This window comes from Zonotrichia albicollis, chromosome 1 (genome assembly GCF_047830755.1).
Source record: "Zonotrichia albicollis isolate bZonAlb1 chromosome 1, bZonAlb1.hap1, whole genome shotgun sequence".
NCBI lineage: Eukaryota > Metazoa > Chordata > Aves > Passeriformes > Passerellidae > Zonotrichia > Zonotrichia albicollis.
The window spans coordinates 50,337,809-50,362,510 of record NC_133819.1 but is presented as its reverse complement, the minus strand read 5'-3'; the positions used below and the strand labels follow the sequence as shown (position 1 = coordinate 50,362,510).

General features: G+C 38.5%; 1 protein-coding gene across 1 annotated transcript in view; it reads left to right on the top strand.

Annotated features, from left to right (window-relative positions):
• Positions 1-24,702, top strand: part of CNTNAP2 (contactin associated protein 2) — a 1,022,680-nt gene that overhangs the window by 900,088 nt on the left and 97,890 nt on the right. Inside the window, exon 16 of the mRNA XM_005485915.4 lies at positions 15,187-15,357. Coding sequence (XP_005485972.2) covers positions 15,187-15,357 — 171 coding nt within the window. The remainder of the gene's footprint in view (positions 1-15,186; positions 15,358-24,702) is intronic.

Here is a 24,702-nt window from a genome sequence, read left to right as displayed (position 1 = left end):
ACCAAAATACACAGATCTGTGGATGAGGCTGGGGGTGGGAAAGGGGGCAAGGGGGTGAAGACACAAAAACTTCCCACTGATACTCATTTTCAAATCTAAAAAAGTGGTAACAGAAGAGGGAAAATGCTAAGCTAGAAGCTTACGAAGATGAAGACTAGATTTGTTATTACCTTATTGTTTTGCAAGGGGAAAAAAGCCCAAATTACTTCACAAATAATCATCTTTTATCTAGATTTACCCTTTGACTTAGGGGTTGTTTGCTCTTTCAGTTATTCAAAGAAAGAACAGAACAGAATAGAAACTTACTGATTTGCTAACCTGTAGCTTTTCATTCCCTGAAGGAAGAGGCTGCTAATATTATTTACAGAGTCAATGAAATGGTAAATAGTGCTGAACCTGGTTATGATAGTTCTAAGTTCTTCTGTCCTCTGATGGGGACAAGCATTATCAACTGCCTTTGAAACTGAAAAACTTGTCTTGGCATCATGGTGCCTCCCAAAGGAAATAGTGCAGATATGTGCTTGCAAAATAAGACTTATTTTTCTCAGTAAAAGCATAACCAGTACTATCATAAATGTAAGCAGAGGAAATTGCATACTTACTCGTCAGATGGGGAAAAAACTCCCCAGAAAAACCCAACCAAATAAAAAAAAAATAAAAATAAAAGTAAACACATCCAGCACAGAGAAAAACACAAAAATACCTTGAACAAATACAGGAAAAAACAGACAACAGAAAAAACCTGACAGGCTGAGTTTAATCTGCATAATAAGCTTTCAATCCCTGCTATTTGTGTACCTTTTGCAATAAATGTTTATGGACAGGATTGTCCTCATGCTATTCATATGAAGACGACATTTCTTTCCTTCATATGAGCATTTGAGCCTTTCACTGAGCCATGACCGTTTTTTTTAGAAAAGCCAATCAGCCCTTTTCTGAAGCAGGACCTGTTGCTCTCTCTCTGCAGAATTCATACATTTTTAGATGCAGCTGAAGTAATCCACTTTGCTGCTACCCTATTCCCCAGCCCTCATTGCCTCAGCACTCACAGCAGCTGGCTGACTATGCTCAGCACATGGGAGAGAAAGAACATTTTGCAGGTTCAACTGCTCTTCTAGAAACTCAGTAATGAAATCAGAAATGACAAGGTAAGCTCAGCAGTGACCAGGCTCTGAGATGATTTTTTGCTAACCTTTTGCTGGCTTTCATTCAAATCCCCAGAAAAAAAACAAATTTGAATTTTTCATTAATTAGTACTCTTTTTATTCTTCCTGGTTTTCTTGTTTGGAGTGTTTTTGGGGGGAGGGATTGAGAAGGAAGGAGTGAGGAAAAGGGGATGTGGGGGGGAGAATGGTTTTTTCTGTGTGGTACTCCATTATTTGTCCATGCTGTCACTGAAAAAATATAAGAGGAAGTTTCTAGAGAAAAACTAAGAGCCTGGATTGCTGAAAAATACTGACTGCATATATAATAATATGTACATAAGCTGTTCATTTGCAATGAGACAACAAAATAAACACAGGTGCCAGTTTTGCCTTCATTGCAAAAACACGGTTTCATTTGGTTCCTCCTCATCAAATTTTCTGGTTTAACCTGTATTTATTTGTACCTCAAGCTCCCATAGAATACTAAACAAATGTTTATAAACATAGGACAACAGCAGACCAGATTAAATACCCACAAATCAGAGCTAGTGATGGTTGAAGCCAAGTGCTCTGTCCAGTGTGTTCTTAAGCAAACATTGTAAGATGGCTGAGAGGGTGGCCCACCATCACCATGCACAGAGTTGATATCACAAAGATTCACTGTCAGTTTATCAGCTGTTCTGTCTGTTAGGGATGACTACACAGGGAACATGCAATGCCAGTTACAGGCTGCCTATTTATAGTCTGAAGACTATAAATCTAATTTCCATTAGAGCGACTTACATGAAGGCCGAATCCAAGCTAGAGCAGCCCATCTTAGAGGGTCAAGCTGCAGTTGAGGGAATTAATACAGGCATATGTTAAGTTTACAAGGCACAGCACAGCAGCTCTATTGACAAGAAGGAACTCCAGGCAAGCCCATACAGTAAATGAGAACACAGAGCAATGCAGAGAGCCTGCCTTAGTGCTGGCTGTGGGAAGATTGTGCAGGTCAGCTTTTGCTCTCAACTCTCCAGCCCTCCACCCCAGTCCTGGAGAGGTGTCTGAGCTTCAGTGACCTGGGTATACCTGAACATCCCAAGTGCTTCCATCTCCAGGGTTAGCTCTGGTTTTGTTCCAAGGCTTTTCTTGACTCATGTCAATATTTCCTTAGACAAAAGCCACATTTATTTTTTGTCCTTGGGAGAATTTCCTCCAACAGAGATTGTCATACAATAACAAATTCCTGTGAAATTTGGTGGTTTCCCTAAATCAAATCCCAATTCATATCAGTTTCTGTGCAGGAATATTTTTCTCCCAAGACTGCCTTTTAAATGTATATTTGACATCTCAGTTGATCAATACAACTATATTTAGGTCCATTTGTGCCCTTCCTCTCCATTTGAAAATCAAGGTTGCTGTGCACAAATACTCTATTTTCCTGATGAAGGAAACTGTAAAGTCAAGTGTCAGAGTACAGCTCTTCCCTCTTTCAGAAGAAGAAAGTCTTTGTAGATCAAAGTGAAGTACACCTCTGGTGTCAGCAGCCCAAACCCGTCACAGCTTGTGAGTAGTTTCTTATTTAGACCAAATACAGAGCATAGCTTGATTCTTTAGTTTAGCCTCCACTCTTTCCCAACACCAAATGCCTGATCTTGTAGCTGTGATGGTAAGCATGACTGTGATGCTCCCTTTCAAAAAGTTTAGATCTGCCATGTCTGAAATTTATTTAGTTTTCTTATAAAAAGATTGCTAAGGAGCCTTCTGCTTTGGGCTGCATGTCTGAGCCAAGCAAAGTCTGAGTAAAAATCACCAGTATCCATTAATTATCTAAGAACCTTTTTGCATTTATTTATATTTATATTGGGGAAAAACGTCATAATAAGTAATGTGCCATGACGGGTATCTTGGTCATTGTGAGACAATTACAGTCATGCAAGGTTACAAAACACTGTGAAGAGATATTAGCTTTTAAACAAATAGTAAAACATTTGTCATCTTTGTTCTTAAGTGTTGCTAAAACTAATATTTATGCATGTGTATATTTTTATTCATAAATAATGTTGCCACATTGTGTTCTCCAATTTCAAGATATTTTGACATTCATTTAATGACTTCATCCAACACCAATGCATTTGGATAATGTGGAAAGTAAGAAGCAAATTTGTGGAAAATTATTGTTGACTCTTGTATCACAGGAGTGTGTTCAAATTCCAGCCAAGTTTTGTACTCTGCTTCAAGTAGAAAAGCTGCCTCTTGCAGCCCAAGATTGTAACCACAATTTGCTGCAAATGTTGACATTCCTACAAAATCAAGATTCAAAAACATTTTATAAAGGAGAAAAGAAAAATGGTATTTTCTTCACCTCAGAGATCTTGGACTCTGGAGGTATAAGCCATAAACAACTTGGCCAGGGTCATGTATGCTAAGAATGTCAGAGCCAAGAAATTGAATTTAGAATTACTAAATTATGGCACAATGCCTTTACCCCAAGTCACCTTCCATGTCAGATAAAAAATTTCACTGCAAGGGGTTCCTTTTGTGCTCCGAAAGTCTAGTTTTAGATGTTCACGTTTTTCCCACTCAGAGCTGTGCTTTGTAAAATGTCTAAAGGCAGTTTTTATCTGCAATCTTCTCTTGTTATAAACCAGCTGAAACACTCTTTAGAAATCCAGATTTCTAGATGACTGTTTAGTAGAGAGACATTTGGGATGGGAAAGACTACAAAAGGCAGGAAGGCAGGCAGGCAAGCAAGAAAGAAAGAAAAATAAAAAGAAAGAACAAACTTTGGTTCTTTATGAGACATCTTTTTCATACCCTTTTTTCTTTCATTGCGTAGTCTTTTAACTGAGATGGAAAAGATTTGGGAAGTAAACACTGAGTAAATATTCTCAGATTTGTGTAAATTGAGTGTAATGCCATGAACAGTAGAGCTCAGTCTAAGTGATTTGCAAGAGGTCAGAATCACATCTCCTGTAGATGCACAATTATGTTTTGTTTCCACAAACCATTTCACCTCCAAAATACTAATTTCATTTCAATGTTTTATTGATTTTTCTTGTAATTTTTATGTAAGCAAGAAACATTGTTCATACTTTTACAAAATAGTTGAGGTTGGAAGGAGTTCTGTGGGGAAGTTAAACCTTTAGCATGGGTTATTTGTGATAGATTTTTTTAATTTTTAATTTTTTATGGTAAAGCTGGTATTTTTTATTGGATGTACTATGTATAAGTCTTTGTTACATATCTGTAAACTCTGATTGGTTTAATAGTTGTTAAATTCATATAAAGGCATTTTAACATATATATGCATTTAAGATTCTTGGTCTCAGGGCTGTTACCACTAAGTTGCAACAGGAGTTCAACAGAAGATCTCTCTCCATATGAAAGCTTATTTAGTCTAAAATATTTTCATTAGTGTTCTGGTTTATATTTGCTATTACATTACATATATTTGTTGCATCACCTGTGTGGAATTTGAAGTGTGAGTAGACAATGCCTGTTAGAAGAGGGAGAGCTGCAGTTCCTACAGTAAATTTACCTTTCCACAGGGAGCCCACCTTTGTCCATATAAGTGCGCTCTCTGATAACAAAATTACAAGTGTCACTAATGGCAATGTTAAGACTAAGAAACTTTTATTTTTTAATTTAAATTTTGTAGGCATTCTTTGTGTTCTTGGATTTAGAATACTGCTGACATAGTCAGATCAGAGGAAGATATTTGGACATAGTGAAAGTCTTAATGAGTTATTTTAAAGATAAGGAAGAGGCAGGGAATGGAATAAATGCTCAAATGCAGTCATGTGAAAAGTTTCTCTGCCGTAGATGATACAGAAATGAACTGTAAAATTACTTTGCAAAGACATTTTTTTCAAAGACAGAAGGGGGAAGCTCTGTATCAACATAGGCATATCAAGCAGCATTTCCAGGGCCATAGCACAGAGTAGAGCAGATGTTCCAGCCAAGGCGCCAGTGTCTGGGGTGGAATGGCACCATAACATGGAGTCCAGCGGTTCTTCCCAGTTCTTAGAGCAATGTAGGACTGGGAGGCCTTGGAGGTGTTAAGCTCTCAGCTGTTTGAATTCAGAACACAATGCCCATCTCCATAATTCAAATTCTTTTCAAATGCTTGTATATATAGCTACGCTCCATAAAAACTACATGCAAAAAAAAAATATGGCAAGTTGGACTTGGAAAAATGTTACAGTGACATGAAACTAGAGCGGCACCATAAGAATTAAGGCAGTTTTACTCAACTGTAGGTTTAATGTGTATCTGAACTACTTATTAATAACTGGAAACTGGGACATGAACAAAGGAGTCATTAAAAGTATATTTCTACAAATAAGCAGTAGAACAGCATGACTGTACTAATGCGCATGCTGAATTAAATTATTACTTCAAACAAATTATTTTAGCTGCAAGTTTCATCAGGTTAGAGGACTACAAATCACCAAAGGGCCTAGTCATAACTTGTGACTTAAATATTCTCAGCTTTAGTTCAGAAGTCTTTGAAATCCATCCAGTAACAGAAGATCAAGCAAAATAATTTGATGATCTCTGTCAATAACAATGGAATCAATGGCATGAAGAATAGTTGATGTACTACATCAAGAGTAAATTGCATCTTACTTTTTAATTCTGGAACACATTTTCCAATGTGAAAGTGCAGCTGGTCTACGAGAAAAAATTACATGACCAAAGAGCCAGGACACTGAGTCCAGATCCGTAGCCAAACAAGTGGTTTTAAAGTCACAAGTAGGGAAAAAATGTCACTCTAAGCAGAGAAAATGAGAAAATATAGAGGGGAAGAACTGTGTGAAGATTACCCAGCACATTCTTCTTTTAAAATATCATGGCAGAAAGAGCAAATGGGAATGGCAGAAGAAATGGATATTGGATCATGTCATTCACATGGTGTTGGCCAATGCAATGGCTCTGACTCTACAGAGCTCTAGAGCTGCATCTCATTGTTCACACACCTTGCCAAGGATCTGGAGACCAGAGAGCTACCATTTCCTGCAGTTCACTTCTGCAGCACAGGGAATAGATTTAGTACCACAGGGGAACTGAATTCTTAAGAAAATTCTTTTTTTTTTTTTTTACATTTTTGTCCTTGTGTCTTTGCCTTCTGTCTTGCACAGATACATGCTGAGCATACAGTGATTAGGCAGCATTACCAGGTGGGGATGGAAAGCTTCACAATTGTTTTGCACAGCTAAACACCACCAATATATAGGGGACAAAAAGAATCAGATTCTCACGCTAACAAGGTTTGTGGACAGCAGCAGTCTCCTGTATTTAATGTTTACCATTCTGGCACCGTGGCAGGGTTCCTACACACTGCCTTGACTGTGTCACAATGGTGATCAAGCTCGTGTTTACAGGTCACTTATTGTTAAAAAAAAAATTCCCCTGAAAGGACACCAGTTTACATGCATCATTAAAGCTCTATCAGCACATTACAGAGCTCCAGGTTGTAAACCAGGCCAGATCAGGACCTTTCATTCTTTAGATGGATGAAAGTAATGATGCCAGCAGTGGCAGGGTATGTATCGTGATTAGGATTTGTGACCAGGAGGCAAGAGTTTTGAAAAATGATCTTCCAAAGATGATTGCAGGAAGCACAGCAGGTGCTGGAAACATTTCTGCATCACTGAATCTGTTTTATTGACTCCAACATTTCACTGATAAATGTGATTGCGTTTTTCCCTCACTCAGCAAACATAGTGATTGGCAGAGTAAAGCAAACTTTATCATCTGTGTTTATACCCATTGATCAGTGTCTTGTAACTGTTATGTCACTTGAGAATCTTTATGAAAACAGATAATTTATAATGACAGCTGATAAACTGCTATCCATCTTACTGCAATGCTAATATAAGTTATGTCCTTCGTTGCTGACCAGAGAACTCAACTTGATCCCAAATAGGGAAGGAACACTAATTTCTAAAGAACTAATGTATACACTTACTCTCTCCTCAGTATTTTGTTATGCATAAGGGAGTTTGGGGCTTTAGACCTTGGGCCCACGTGAAAAGATAATAAGTTCTGTAATGAGGTCAAGCATTGTCCCAGCAGTGGCAGACATGCAGAAGGAGAAGTGGCAAAGGTCTGTAAGTGAAGGCCAAACAACAACTGGAGAAGGCAAGGGCATCAGTGGAAGGTCACCACCCAAATGAGTAGACAGTTAACCTTTACAGGATGTCACTTTCAGAGAAGGTGCATGCAATGAACTTCCAGAAGAGAAGCCTGGGAAAACTACTTTGAGTTTCAGGTGTAGTACAGAAATTGAAGGGGTTATGTATTTATCAACAATCTGGATGCAGTAGTTGAATGCACCATCAGCAAGTTTGCTATTAACTCTCTTGAGGGACAAGAACCCTTGCAGAGGAATCTGAGAGAATGGATCATTAAGCTTTGATTAATGGAATGAAATTTAATAAGTCTAAATGCCAGATTCTGCCCTATGGAGCTATGTCAGGCACAAACCTGGGAGAGAAGTGTCTGGAGAGCAGCCCTGCAGGGCGGGTTCTGGGAGTACTAGCTCACAGGAGACTAAACAGGAGTCAGAAGAAGGAGGTGCTGAGCTCTTCTCCCTGGTACCCTGTGCCAGGACACATGGGAATGGCTAAAAGCTACACCCATCAGGAAAGGCTCATGCTTGAAATGGGGACATTTTTTTACTGGGAAGGTGACCAAGCCCTGGAACTGGCTTTCTAGAGAGGTGGTTGATGCCCTGTGCCTGTCAGTGTTTAAGACAGTGTTTAAGGACAAAATTCTTAAAGCCATGATTTAACTTTTGGTCAGATCTAAAGTGATCAGGCATTTGGACTAGATGGTCAATGCAAAAAAATGTGAATGTATAAAAAGGTCTATGTAAAAAAATAAATTCTGCAGCCTATAATTTATCTTTTAAAATCTGAACTGTATTCAACATGACAGTAACCACTGCAGTGCTAAGTTTTCTGTTTTGTTAACTCTGAACTCATCTCTATATGTATTGATATTCTCAGCAGGTTTTGTTCTGGACTTCCAGCCATTTGTTACTTTGTTGAAAGATACACAGCTAGTTTTAGGTTGGAAATTGAAATCTAACCTACATTTTTATTTAGCCTGAAAGGGGGTAAGTCAGTTTGCCGTTATACAGTGCTAATACACTCTCCAACTGTTGGCTTGGGGATTATTTTTCCTGTGTGTTGTCAAAAGACTTTTCTGCTATTGAGGCAACATCATGTGTAGCAGCTCCTTCTGGTTTATTTTTCTTGATTCAGGTTTGGATTGAGTAAATCAGGACACTACCATCTTAATTTTAAATTAAGTAGCAATTTACATGCTTCTTTTCAAGCAAAATTCTGCTGTGATGTTGATAAATTGTTAACCCACAGCCCAAGAAATATATTATTGCTATCTCTAGTTAATCTTTGGGTATGGTAGGGAGTTTTCAAAGCCACACACTTGCCAGGCTTGGACTATTTTGAGCACTGCCTCAAACTTTGTTTAGATGAAACAACTTTTCTTTTTTTTTTTTTTCCCCTTAATGGCAGGAGTATTATGCCTAGTTTGTATTACCCTTGCTTATCTTCTTATGGTACAACCCCATTTTAAATAAATATTAGTAAAAAGTAGTTACTTTGTGTGGAATGAGATATTGATGACTAATATAATCACAGAATCACCAAGGTTGGAAGAGGTCTTCAAGACCATCCAGTCCAGCTGTCAGCCCCAGCACCACCATCATTGCTTACACCTAAATCATATCCCCAAGTGCCTCATGCAGACACCTTTTTTAAGAGCCGATCTTAATTGCCCCTGGCAAAACTTAGTGCCATTTCCTCTCACTCTTTTACCTAAAATGTGCCAGAAGACACTGACCCCCAATCCACTACAGCTCCCTTCAGGCAGTCCATCCTGAGCTTCCTTTTCTCCAGGCTAAACAACCCCACTTCCTGCAGCTGCCCTAAATAAGACATGTTTCCCAGACCCTTTCCCACCTTCATGGCCCTCTTTGGACACACTCCAGCGCCTCGATGTCCCTTTGAAGCAAGTGACACAGAACTGGGCACAGTGCTCGAGGTGCAGCCTCACCAGTGATGAGCAAAACAATCTCTTTCCCACTCCTACTGGACACACTACTCTTGATACAGGCCAAGATGCCCTTGGTCACCTAGGCACACTGCTGGCTCAGGTATCCATCTGGCTGTCAGCCCCCAATCCCTTCCCACCTGTGCTCCCCCAGCCTGCAGCTGTGCCTGGGGTTACTGTGGCCCAGGTGCAGGACCAATAAGGATAATGGCAGTGGGCAGAGAAATGCACGACTGGAATATATTGAGCAGTCCTGAAAACTGGGAATGTGGGATTCTGGGCAAAGGGGTACAGGCACGGGGCACTGACTGATACAGGGGACCCCAAAGCTCTAAACAACTCACCAACAAGCAAATAAATTCAGGACTGGAGCTGGTCGAAACTGATTCTAGGGGTACCAAAAAAATCAAAGAAATGCAAAAATTAACATACATTTAGTGAATTATATGTGCATTAAATATAGTAAACGTTGTAGATGTGGCATGGAGTTGCAGACCAGAGAAAAACAAAGGTTTAAAAGCATGTCAGCACAATGAAAAATGGCACCAAGCAGATATTTCAGTCAGGATGAGGCCACTGGCATTGTAGTCCTCCCAGCAAAGGAGAGAATGCCAACAACTTGCCATCCTTGCTCTCCTCTCCCCCAGCACTCCCCGACTCCAGCTCAGACTGAAGCTGTGATCTCAGCTCGATCCCTAAGATTAGCACTGATGACAGAAAAGTACCTGGGGTCATGGTTACATCTTTCACAATAAAGTAGAACTCAGTGCAAGAAACACTGCCAATTTTCTTTGACTTTTCAAATAGAAAGTCCAACAGCAAATTTGGTTTTCATTACAGCCAGTTCCACTCTGAAATGGATCTGAAGACTTGAGTCTAAGGTGTGATTGTTGCTGTACTGATACCCAAACTGCTCTGTGTGCATGCATAAATTCCTATCTCAGAATGGAAAAAAGAAGAAAGGAAAAAAACCCACCAACTTGATTTGTTGAGCATAATTGTATGGATAATCTCAATCCATTACTTTGTGCCACAGAACAGTTTTCCATTCACACATCCATCTCCTCTGAAATAGAAGACTATTCTTACATTTTATTCACATAATGGTTTTGATAGAAAATCTGTTTTGCTGCAGATGAGGGCCCTGGAGGTTTTTGGTCTATTGTAATACATAAGAGCTGCCTGACACTGCAGCATTCGTTCTCTAGTGCGATTGCCTGGCAGGGCTAAAAGCACTGATGTCTTTTACAGTTCTGGTATTGCCATTATCCATTTCAATGGGGTTTAAATGTAAAAGTGAAATTGATGGTGTTAAAGCATGAATTTCAATCATGCTAAGAAAGAAGATATTGATGGGAGCCAGCAAGGGAGCTCTGAACAAAAATATTGCAAGGAAGAAGCTGAAAGGCTGATTACTATAAGGCCAGTGACTCTATGTTTTCAAGTTACAGAGCTGCCACACATTTAAAGATGCCTGCTCATGTTGCATAACTCAGGACAAAGTGTGTTTGTCTCTGTCAGTATTATGGGTCTCCTTCCTTCTCACTGAGGCGGGACTTCACGGGAAAAATCTTCAAGTCTTAGTTCAGCTTTTTATCTGAGATTTAAGATGTCCCTTCTCATTAACTTTTGTAGTAGGGCTGGTTTCTTGTGGCTACAGACTATCACCGTTCTTGTAAAAGTTATACCTTTGCAATTATAGTGCAGCCACCTGTCTGAGACTGAGTCTTTTTGGAGCAGTAGAAGTGACACTTTTGCATCATACAAATTACAAAGAACACCGTAACTCAGGGTTAGCAAAACTAATGAGAAAACAGTAAGAGTGTTTTGCAGGAGCTTAACGAGTTGGGTTTTAATTTTCACAGCAGAGGCAGAGCTGTGAGCAACCTTGGCACAAATTGAAACAGAATCAAATAGAGTTACTTGGTGCATTGAAGCACTTCTTCTCAACTATGGCTCTGTATTCCTGCCTGGATCCAGGCAAACATCCATGGCACTCTGGTCAGCAATTCCCTTTCCTGCCTCTGCGTGCCCTGTGTCCCAAGGTTTACTGCCATCACCAGGAAACATGCAATTTTGTGAAAAACACAGCCATGCCTTGGGGGTCTCCTCATTTATCTTGAGTTGCAAACAACTGAAAAGGCTTGTCTGGTGTCTTGATTGATTTGTATTTGTGCTGCCATGACAGCCGCATGCTCTGTACCTGTTTAATTGGTTTAAATCAAATTTAAACACCAAGTGAGTTTAAACCAACAGAATTTCCCAACAGAGCTGTGATCTTCATTACAAAATTATAGTTGAGGTTTCAAAGAATAAAGTAGAATTATAATGTCATATTTCAGATAATACAATAAAAATCATCTTTAGGCTCTGGTGTTTTTATAAATTAAAAACTTATAATTTATAGTTTTCTTTCTAAATAAACTCCCTTTCCCACATTCTGTCTGATATTCCTGCTGCCATACCTCTACTCTGATTTAAGTTCCAGTCCCAGTTTTCTCCATCCACAGCTTGTCAGCCTTAAGTGGGAGAAAAATGTCTGTGGGATCAATATGTTCAAATCACTTGAGGAAAGAATTGTGACAATGTACCAAAGAAATTTTGAGGCATAGTGGCTGATAAAAGTTCCTAGCAAGAAACTCTAATAAATGTGTGTAAAGTGGATTTTTATACAGTATTTCCTTAGGGAGCCCATTTCTTATCAAAAGATATAATTTTATGATAAAAATCATTATTTACATTTAGCAACACATTTCTATTGTACTCTTAATAAAAAGACTTTTCCCCCTTAAACTCATTTGAGATGAATGTATACTAGTGTGCAAAAATATGATTTTATCTTCATAGGAATTTCTCATGAATAGTCTTTGACGATATCTCTCTCAAGGTGCAGATCCTCCATTTCTGTCTGCATTGTTTATACTTATCCTCTCACCAATTACATCTGCAGACAAGGTTTTCTGCAAAGTCAAATGGCAGCATTTTGAATTAAATGTAAAATCCTCAGTGATGGAGCTCTTCAGCAGGCTGGATGTAGCTCTAAATTAAAATTGATTCCTTTTGTTTCAATAAGAGGGTGTTGAAGGCTCCATCCAAACCCATCTGCCTGTCTGGCCCTGCAGTGGCACTCAGGAGCAGCAGTCCTTCTTGCACGTGTGCTCTGGTAAAGGTGTGAAATCTTTGCCATAGGGCTGGACCCTGCCGGATAAATCCACAAACAATACCAAGCCTAAAAACTCTGAAATGTCCAACTGGTGACATGCAACTGAAAAGTACTGCCCTGTAAAGGCAAACCAGCCCTTGAGTTATGCACTCTCATAGTTAAGGATTTAATCCTCAGTGTCCCAGCATTGCAGACTAAGTCTATGTCAAATTGCATTTAATGGTTTCAAGTTTGCAAGATAATTAAAAATATGTACATATAGTACTGCAAAACATATAGCTGTTTCATATAGCAGCTGCTACTCTTATTTATATTATTGAAATATGAATTATGATAATACACTTTACTGGTCTCTTTTGGTGAAGTGAGGTGGCTGGAACACCTTTCTCACTGAAGAAAGATTTATCTCCAGTAGTACTTGAATTTTATGGCTCTCACATTCACAGCGATTTTACTTGTCATGTGTTCTTCATATTTTAGGCTAACAAGTTTGGTAATATTCAAGGAATGTAAAGCTAGGGATCTAAAATACTTATTTAAGTTACAAAGACATTCAAGCATTTCTACAAGGTTATTCAGGGCAGCTAAATTAGCTCCTGAACAGAGATTGTATTAATATATTCCTGGCTTTTTGTCTGAGTCCCACTTATTTCATGTGAGTTTATTCAGTAAAGTAAAATCTTTTTTAAGGGTCTGCCAGCAGCTAGCATATCTGTAGGTCCCAGGAAAATAAAATAGAGATGTCCAGGTACATCTGCAAATGGAAGAGCATATACAAACTCCATCTGGACCCTGTATTTACAGATTATTGACAAAGCACTCACACATCTAGACCATAAGCAACCCTAATATTGAGAGAGCACTTTGAAAAGTGAGAGAGAGAGACCTGAGACCACGAATGAAAATAAAATTCAAGACCTTTTTTATCTGTGCTGCTTTGGCACTAGACATGTTTTCAGAGAACAACCTTGCAGATAATGAGCAGGTATTTCTTGCCCATGCAGGTTTATGATATGAAGATTATTGACATTTCTATAGAAATCATTAGTAGCATTCAATCTGGAAATTACTCATTTGTATAAGGAGGGTAAATGGTAATACATGTTGAAAACTAGCTGATCTAGCCTAACTGGTTAATTCACAAACCCATACCTGTTTCATGAATGCCTATTTCTTCCCATTTTCACTGCTCAAATGTGTGTTTACACATATACACACAAAAAAATCTCAATTACAACTTTCCTCCTGGGATGCATTGAACTAAATGGAAAATGGCTTTTTTTTCCAAATACCCTAAATCCTTGAGAGAGGCAGAATTATAATGGAGGGTATGGAATAGTACTATGGAAAGCAATAGTATGCTTTTGTTTATACCTAAAAACATCTGCTAATTCAGATGTTCAATTTAAAATTGAATAGAGACTAATAATTACTCAAATAATAAAACTTCTGAAATGAATGTGGGCCAGTAGTGCAATATATCATCACAGCTGATCTTCTGAAGCTTCAACCACCCTCATTCATATTCATCCAGTGCTCACCAGACAAATAACAGCATTATCACCTACTTCAGTAATCAAACAATGGAAAACCAATATCTGGGACTTTGGACTGGAATGGAAAGTAGTAGTATTGAGTTTATTGGCTGGAATACTAAGGATTCTGCTATGATGACATCATGATTTATATTCTAATGCATTTCTGAAGCTGGATACATAAGCATTCTGATGGAACTAGAATGACTTGTTTCAGTCTCTCATTGGCTAACTCTATCACCTATATCATCATCATGGAATCATTATAACATGGCCTGGGTTGGAAGAGACCTTAAAGATTGTCTAGTTCCAACATCCCTGCAGTGGACAGGGATACCTTCCACTAGACCAGTTGCTCAGAATCCTGTTTAACACTTCCAGGGATGGGGCACCCACAGCTTCTCTGGATAACCTGTTCCAGTGCCTCACCACCATCACAGTAAAGAATTTCTTTCTATTATCTAATCTAAACCTACTGGCTATCAGTTTGAAGCCATTCCCTCTTGCCCTGTTACTGCATGTCCTTGTAAGAAATCCCTCTCCATCTTTCTTTTGCCTCCCTTCACTGAAGGGCAGCAATTAGGTCACCCCAAAGCCTTCTCTAATGAATCTTATGATCTTCTGATTAAGAGAATCTTACCTGCTCTTATATCTTATAACTTCTTTTTTGCATTGTAATGCTACCTTGCGCTGAATTTGACTGTCCTTCTTGCTACAGTAATAGTTCTTGGATGTTATTAATTATTGTATTTCTCCAGTGGGAATGTACTAGGGGACTATTAAATGCATATGTTAATTGTGTCTGTATTGATTAGCTTCATTTACTGGATTTTTCCTGTGATTTAAATTAATTGATTTCTGATAGACATGGCTACACTTTCAGGAGGGGGTGTAGGTGTGTGGAATAATTTTGAAGACAAGTCACACACGCAGCAATATATGAAAGCAAAGCATGTGCCTGAGGTGAGGCAGACACCAAATTAGTGTTTTGCCCCTCTGTCATGATCTCCCATGATAGTCTTACTATAATAAACATATAATAAAAACGTTTGAGTATGACTGGATACTTGAAAATAAATTTACCATTAACATGCTCTGTCTTCTGAAACCTGACACACCATGCTCAGAAAAACAAAACAGAAGTAACAAGAATCAAGGTGCTTGGAGTTCTTTCTTCAGCACAAACAGCACTGTAGCATAGATGAACCTTAAATTCTCCAACTTTTCCAACAGCTTCAAGGGAGCACTGAAACATGTCTTTCCTGTCTGTCCTCTGCAGGGAATTACTGGAATGCAGCTTCTTTCGTTACTTCCTCATCTTACCTCCACTTCTCCACCTTCCAAGGGGAGACCAGTGCAGACATCTCTTTCTACTTCAAAACATCAGCCTCAGATGGGGTGTTTCTTGAGAACCTGGGGAACACTGACTTCATCAAACTGGAGCTGAAATGTAAGTATAGGCTTCCTATTACTACTCTTGGCAGTTGAAGTATTACGTTGAATGGTAGCTTTTTTAAAATGTGCACCATTTAGTAAAATGTGCAAGCTGTCTAAATCCTGGAAAAGCTTCCAAATCAAGCTGCTTGACATGTTTTCAAGTTGCCTTTTGTGAAAGGAGTGCTTGAAGTATATTTGAATTGTTTATTGAGGGGAAAATACGAAGACAAATAAAACTGGTAACATCAATTACAAAAATGACACTGACCTGAAAAGGGCTTTCAAAATTGCATGTCAGAATTATTTCTTCAAAATTTATGTCTCCGTCTCTGTGTGCTTTTCTATTTTATTTCATGGTTGCTTTGGAAACCAGGGAAAGAAGGAAAAAAGAGGCACCATCCTAATCAGCATTGCAAGGAGCCAAAGAGCTGCAAACTTGCATATGATATTTAAAAGCCATAAAATATCTCATAAAATAAATCTCCATCAGCATTATCTGTTAATAAAATCGCTGATCTGAAAAAGAGGGTATAATGACACCAAGAGGCAAGTCAATTTTATTATTCAAACCATTTTTAATAGCCCAGGGGCAAACTTTCCAAGGAAGGTGCTGAAACCCTCAGCTCTGCCTGAATTCTCCTTAGCGGAGTAGAAGCAGTTGAATTAGGGGGAAACATGTTTTAAGTCGCCTTTGTTCTCCCCTGACCCTGCCATAAGCAGGAGCGGGGAGAGGCCCTCTGTGCTGTGTGTGGTTGTTATTGAAGCCTCCAGCAGCACATCACAGCCTCCCTGCACTCCAGCACTGGGGCACTGGGAAAAGCATGCGTGCTCCCTTCCACTGCAGGAGCTGCTCCTGGATGCCAAGGACCCCCATCTAGATGTTGATGCAAAAAAGTCAGTGGGTCATTAATCCTGAAAGAGAAGCAGTTGGCTTGTGGACCCTAAATAATCTGTACTTTTATGCAGATTCAATGTGTTTTGCATACACAATTTGAAAGCAAAGAGCCATTTTCAATGCTTTACAAAGTTTAAACACACAAATCAGAATGCAGAAATTTAGAAACCACTAAGAGGATCCTTTACAATGCATTTAAATTTTTCCCTCCAGGTAAGAATAAAATGCCAAGTTCCATTTGGGTAGCTTTTTTCTCTTTCTTTCTACAACAAATTTAGTTCACATTGCTTAATCCAATTTCTCTAATCTGCAACTTCAGTGAATCAAAATTGCTCCTACTGAGTCACAGGGAATAGTCTTATTTGCTTTACCAAGGGGCAAAGCCTTTTTATAATAAAGTGGCAGCTATTTTTAATTTCCCTTTGAATCTAAGTAGTAGTTACAGTCAGCTGAGGTGGGCATCTTCAGAACTCCTTGCTCTTCTACTTCATGGAAGGTGTCCTCAGCCACTGCAATCAAACCAACCATGCTGTTGGTCACTTAGCTAAAAGGTGACATTATCACTCTGTAAAGGTGACTTGACAGCAACTAATATTCTTTTGAGCTGAGCTCAGGGTTAATAATAATCATGCTGCAGTGGCTGGCAGAATAGATGTACCAGTTCAAGAAAGTGGCAGTGTGCTCAGAGTATCATTATACAGGACTTTAATTTTAAACCTTATTAAACCTATGCTTGAGATCCACTGACTTTGCTGAGATCTGGTATATGCATAAATTTAACCTCTGCCTCATGTCCCTGAATCTAAACTTCAGATTATAAATTCTTGATGGAAGAATTTGAAATATCATCTGTAAGAAAAGATTAAAAACTGCTGTAAGAACTATGTAGACTATATTTGCTAAAAAACACAAAGCAATTCATTTGATATAGTTGCATTCACTCTACCCTTTTTCTCTGGAAACTCTTGCTTGAAATTTTCAGATCCTCAGGAAAAGGCCTTCCCGTGACTTAAGTGTTCTACAATGAAAAAGTGGGTTCAGTAATAAAGAGAAACTCACCCTCTCTTCTGAATTACACATTTATTAATGAATGCTTTTTTTATATATTTTTGAGGGGTTTTTTGCTCCAGTCTGCACTTAACGGTTTTCTGTAATTCATTTAAATGAAGAGTAAATTTTCAGAATTTCAGAAGTACCTTACATGTACTCTACAGTGAACTCTGCTGCTTCTTAAGTCTGTTTCCTTTTTATAGAAGTCCTGTAAAATTTATATGTGAATTTGTTCCTAAATAGGGACATAAATTTATGTCAGTAAGGTAATTACAGAATTATCCCCAAACTCTGAAGAAGCTTTCCTTTGGCAAGCTGCTTTTTAGCTACCTATCACATTCTCTAATAGAACAGCTATTTTGTATTAAAGGCTTTTTACATAAAAAGATCATCTTTTTACATAAAAAGACCATCACCACATATTTACTGAAAGCTGTTTTGATTCACCCAGTGGATTGCTTTTGTCTGCTCATTGCCTTCTCATACAGGTACAGTTCTCACAGGAGAAGGATGACTTCCTAAAAAGCCTGTTCTCAACTTCTTTACCTTTTACCATTCCAAAAGGAAAATGCTAAAATGAGCATCCTGCATGTACAAATTCTATTTTCTTTTTCCCTTATGTGTAAAATAGCTGTGTGTACCTGTAATACATGGTTAATGATGCATAAACTGAGCTCTATAGACCAGAAACAGAAAGGTTCTACAGTACCCAGTATTTTAATCAGCTTGCTGCACTTGGTGAATGCATTAGGGAAACAAATCATTCAGTCTATTAATATTCTTAGCTTCAAGTCTTTGGAAAGGAGTTTGCATGTTTTATTCTGAGCACAAAAGTGGTTACTAGAACACTCGTTAAATAATTTTACTGCATTCTGTCTTTGAGTCTAATAATTCTAGAGTCTTATATTGTCTTAGGGTCTAATAATTGTGCAGATTTTCTAACTCTCCTGACTCATATGAAAAGGAGGTGACATTTGCAGTATCTTGAAGAGTAACTTCACATGCCTCCAGCAAAACCTCAGATTGCCATCTCTGAGCAGGGGGGAGAGAGGAAGGAAGGGAAGACCATGTTGGGGTTTTTTTTATTTCAGAAATAGCTTTTCAAACAGCTGACAAGGAATGGTGTCAAGAAAAAAACAGGGATAAAATGCTACTATGGATGCGGCTGAAGACTTTAGCTATTCCATTTATCAAGCAACTCCTCTGGCAGGCTTGTTGTCACCATGCATGGAACAGTTGACAGAGATGTAGAATTACCTGAAGCCTCAATTTTTACATACACCAGTAAATCTACAGAACCCCATTGTTTTCATAGCTGGCTGGTCAGCTGACAATGGCTAGGATTGCTTAGAAAAGTGGTAGTTGAATAATTTTTCTGTAAGGCAGGGCTTCCATCTCTGGTCAAAATTTCCAGATTATTTTAAAATTAAAACTGGTTTTAGAGTGAGAAAGAGAGGATACATTCTCTTTTAGAATGAGTTTTCTTTTTTATATATGTATATTTTGTACATTTATGAAATATAGACTGAAAATTTCAGAGTTATGATTATGAAAATGTAGCTACTTCACACCTGAGATGCTTGTTAAATAAATCACATTTGAATTTTCTGTTTGAGAGATATCCCAAGTTTTGGAAAAGATTTGCTCCTGAAAGCAAATTTTGAATGGGGCGTATTTGTGGTAATTTGGGAAGAAGCATCTACCATCACTGTTTCCAGAAAACTCTCTCAATGGCACTGTCATATAATTCTAATGAAAGAGATATTCTGCTCACCTCTGTAGCTCCTCTCATCCCAGCACCTCCAAGAAATCCACAGGCACTAATGAATTGTGTCTCACTGTTACTATTCTGAAGTAAACAGCCAGTCACTTTTGCAATTGAAAATAAAGTGAGGCTTAGAGGTAAAGGTCAGCTTGTGTTTGGTCCTGGCATTAACATGGAAGAGAGGAAAGATCTTTCTTATTAATTTTTGTAAAAAGCTGGGAACATTTATACCCACTGCATTCAGGGATGGCAGCCCCTAAAAGTGGCTGATAGCCCCTAGAATTGCCCTAAAAGTCTCCCCAGGGAGTGATCACTGACCTTGGCAGCTGTGAAAGGGATCATGAGGAGTGGTTTGCTAATAGAGCAGTGGCATGGCTGCAGGATGGATGTTCTTGCTCTGTGGGCAGGGGATGCTCAGGGCACTCTGATACCTGACATCTGCACATGGAGGGTCCCGTGCTGCTCCTGGGGCTCAGCTGTTTAGTTGAGACATAAGTAACTCCTCCAAAATCAGACAAGTGACAGGGACAGACTGGGGACAATGATTCCCATGGCCGTTTGGTTCTGCCCAAAAAGTGTTCATTCCTCCAGGCTGAATGCTCTAGCACATGACTGATTAATATATTTTCTTGCAAATTTTAATAATTCCATCACGTCTTTCTCCAGAGGCATCCTAAAACACAATTCTACCACATCAATGAGTTTTCCACATGATGCTCAAAGTCCCATATGTTAAAATAAATGCAGCTTCTGTTTTCTTCTGCTTGGTTTTTCACCTCAGTAAGGAAACTGGTGTGACCTTCATTGTTTCTTTTAATTGAATTGTTATTTTGTTTTCCTAGCAGAAGGTCACTTTTCTATAAAACACCCCCCTAGGAAAGCATGTTGCATTAGCCACATGTCACAGAATGCAGAGGACACTGAGGAATCTCTTCATCCCAGAGGCCCACAAGAAGCTATTAAATTAAGTGGAAAAATATTACATTTCTTCTGGGAAATTTATGACCCAAATGTTTTTAAACAGTACTTGCAAGCTGTCATTCTATTCTAGGACAATAGGAAAGTTTCAAACAAACAAACAGAAATCCTGGTCTGAGGAACTGCAAGCACTGTTCTTTGAAAGACAAGATTCTGTTTCAGATGAGGCAGGTGATTCAGAAATGCCTGATATTCCAGCAAACCAATTTATGACTCATCTGAGAAGACCAGTTCCACCTCTATTTTGTTCCAAATTAGCAGATGGGGAAAGGTGCCCAGTCTGGCATGTGGGAGCCAGCCAAAGGCAGCAAATAAACAATCCAGCTGGGGAACAGGCTAAAACTGACCAGTGGAAAATCTTAGTCACAGGGCAATGGGGAAATTAAGGCCACCTTCTGTAACTGGCTTGGATGTTGGCAGACTATAGTTACAGGTTGCTTTACTTTGGTGTCCCTCAATGTCAATATGGCCTTTACTATACAGAGCATCCTCTCAGCATTACTCCTCTTCTTTCAAGAGTGATTGGATGCCTTTCTCATTGCCATAAATGCCACTTTAAAGTAATTTCATGTGCAGAGTCTTATAAATCAGTTACAGCTCACACAAAGTTCAAGGTGGGGACTGGTTGACATTCAAAGAGCATAGTTGTCCCTGACTTTGCTTTGCACTAAAACCACGCAGCACATGGCAAACCATTGCTGGCACTACCACTCAGTAGTTCATCTCAGGTTTTCATCCTTATTTCCAGTCTACTTCCTGTTACATGCTGACACTGCAGGGGCTTTGTTACCTTCCTCATGTGTGCTAATCATTTTTGTGCAGAAAGTAAATATTTGCTATGCTGCACAAAATTGCCAGATGCTATAGGCATATGACAGAAACAAACCTTCTGGGTCCTTGAGTTTAGAATCCTCACAGTCACAGGCAACCAAAATGCATAACCTGTGTCTAGCTCCCTAAATTTATGCAACTCTCTATTGAAAATAGTTTGAATCTTTGCCAGCTGGACAACTGTTTCAGACTCACATCTTTGTTTTTTGGAAGTCTTCTAATTCCTGTCAGTTTGGTTTGCATCTCTTCTTTACAGCCATGCATTCTCATTTCAGTATTGTTCTTTGGCTGAACTAATTGAACTAATTGTTTTCACTTCCTAGCATTTACTCTCCCCTTGTATGCTTACAGTGCAATCATATTTTCTCTCAGCTTTTAATTGCTGCGTTAAGCAAGAAGAACTCACATAATCTCTTCTCATAAGATACTTTGTCTTGTTCCATTCTCTGTTTAAATTAATAAGGTTCTCCCTACTCACTGCACCTTGAATTCTTTCTTAAACGCAGGTAATCCAAACTATGGACATTAATTCTGATAATGGTTTGCCAGTGCCCTCCACAATGACATTAATTCTTGTGCTGTGCACCTGTCCTAGGAATTTTTGGCTGATTACACTGGGATACTGTTTGTTATATATTATTTTCTGACCTCTCTAACCTTGTGTTACTGGACAAAAAAAAAAAAAAAATAGACATATGTTGACTTCTTGTGCAAAGGTATTTATTATAATACCAAATATGACTTGAACCAAACCAAATTAGAGGTCCTCTAATTTTCTGATGACCTATGCTTCACCCATCTCACCAACAATCTCTGCAATTGTGTTTTCCACCCCTGCTGTTTTTGGAAAAAAAATCAAATATGTTAAATCTATAACAATTCCCATCTTCCAAAAATCAGAGGATTTTTTTATTCAAAGAGGAATATCTATTGTGTTGACTATAAACTAAAATTATGTGCTTTCATATTGTTTGTTTCTGCCTTACATTAGGCAATGATATCTCTTTCACTTGCTGATTTTATGGGCAGTCTTACCTTCATTGACTGCAGGGCAAAATCTTGTCAGTAAGTGATTAAAGACATGGTAATTCCATTAGTTTACATGTTCTTTGTAATTACCTGTAATTTGAAGTAAAAAGACTCCGAAAAACTCTCATTATTTTATACCCTTATGCACACTGATGTGAACCAAAGCCCATCACAAACATCTCAGCTCCCCCATCTCCAGAATGCATCAGTTATGAGAGCATCCAGGCAGTTCCTCCTGCAATTCCCACCTGGTGTTCTCCTCCTGGGACAAACCTCTTGCCCAACAGAGAGAGCAGAAAGGAGTGGTGGGGGAGGATGCACACAAAGACCTAACTGTTTTTTGTCACTGTCACTCCTACCTTTAATCCCAGTCACCAACATCATGCCATAACTGGAAATGCTGTGAGTGAGAAAATCTGAAAGGGTCCAACCAACCTTCATTGTTTCCTCAGACTCTGTGGCCTGAATCCAGTGGGTCTTCTGGGCCTAAATTATTTAGATATTTTTGAGAATCATTCTTCTAAGTGGATAAAGAGAATCTTGGTACTCTGAAAATTACTTTTTTTCTTTAAGTTGAACTTTTTAGATAAAGTGCTAGCAATTGTTCTGTTAGCCTATTGAAAACCTAAATTAGTCTTTATTGGTTTTACCAAGGCATTTCAGTTCTAAAGTAGAAAAAGGTTTTCTGTGACTAGAAGATTAGCTATAATAAAAGTGGAAGTGTTTTTAATAATAATACAGTGGTATCCATGGTGCCTAAAATATTTATGTAAATTATTAATTCAAATTATGTCAACAGACTGATTCAAGTAAATACAATTATTTTCTCCCTAGGTGTTTGTAGGTAGATGCTAAATGTTCATAGAGGGTTCTGGACACAGATTTTCCTAACACTTCTCAGCATTTCATTATGGTTTAAATGGTAGTTAAAAAAAATCAGTTTAAATCATGATGGAAGTTAATTCATTATTAAATCATGTTCCATTTGGGTTCTGCCTTTCTATCTTACCTTGCTACAGTTGTTCTAAGGAATATGAATATTTCTGCTCCCGACTTTTGGTTTAGAAACTTTAAACACATATAGTTTCTTACATTTCAAAAGGAAATAAAAACTTACTGTAAAATTTTGTTTAAAAGTTAATAAAATGGTAATCTATTTTTTAAGAGCATGAAGCCAGTTACTATCACAAGGCTGCCATAACACTATCTTGCATAATTTAGATGTTTTATATCCTCTTGATCTAAATGTCTTGACTTTGTTTTTACAAAAGAGCTTTTTGCCTCAAATCATGCACTGCAGACAGCTCTCTACTCGTATGAAATCTTAGAAACAAATGTTTTATAAATACATAAATCCTCTCACTCACCATTTTATGTTTTCCACTGCTACAGCAGGAAACAGGAACAGGTCTCCTGTTTGCTTTACATTTTCTGAAACTCATGCATACTCCGGCAAAATTGTTCACAAAAGTTGGCTAAACCAGGCAGCTCCCTCACTCACGTGCTGCATCAAGTTTTCTACCTCTAATTACCATGAAATCTAAGATATTTTTACCTCCAACAGGTCAGTTCTCTTTCCCACTCTTGTACCACTCCATGATACTTCTGGTTTGTATTTTTAGTAGATACTTCTTCCTTCTACAGGATAAAAAGCAAACAACATCAAAGATATCTTCTTCCATCTTGGGAAATCTATCCTGGATTTTGGCAACTATAAATTATTACAAGAGTACAAGAGTAGAAAATCTTTGACTCAAACTTTTGATAAAAGTTTGAGTTATCTGGGACATAGTTAGCTGCGTCCATCTACTCCACCCCCTCACACACACCCTTTTCATATACAGAGTTACTACACTAAAAAACAAAATTGAGTCATATTTTTGGATGGCTTTTTTTATCGTGGTAGTAAAGTGCACAGTGCAACGGAGTCCTTACCCTGATGGTGACCCTGGACTGCCACAGAGAAATAAATAGCCATGAAAAATTGCTTATAAAAGAGGCACTACAAATGACAAAACTTACACAGCCAGGCAGGAAAATCAATAAATTCATATCATCATGAGACCCTGCTGTGGTGCAAAAGTTTTTCAGTAGCTACCACCCAGGCACCTAAACACCTTTACAAGTCTTAGCCACAGTCCACAGCAGAACTTACAGCAAATAAACAAATTACAGAATAAGGAAAACACTACAGAAGAGGAAGAAAAGGACACAGAGAATGTGTTTTCATAAAAGCAGACCACAGAAAAGTGACAGGGGATATTTAGTTCTCAAAACCTGCACCAGGCTCTTTACAGCTTTGACTGATTTTTATTGCATTCAAATGTGACATATTTGAGAGGGGCGTTGATTTCCTTGCGTCTGTTTGTAAGCACTTAAACACATTGCTCAGCAAATTCAGAACAGTGCCAAATTCATAACAATTTTTCATAGTAAAATAAGCCACTCTCTCCTCTCCAAAAACCTCTCTGATGCTTTACCATGCTCAGACAAAATCTGATCTCATGAACATTACCACCTGCTTTTATTTTGCCTTTCATCCAAAAAAAATAGCTATCAGTTACACAAAACCCTTTATATGCTGCATGGGAGAGCTCTGTTCTGATGTCTCTGCCTCCCCCTTGTTGTGCTGCCTTCTGTTGTACGGGAGCAATTCAGTTTCATGGTAAAGTGCTACAGTTAAAAGGATATAATGAAGTATATTATAAGCCACTACAGACAGGAGAACACACATCTCCTCCCCTTTTCCACTCAGTGCACTGACTACAGTTCCCTTTGTGTGAATCATCTGCCACAAAAGAGACCAGGAG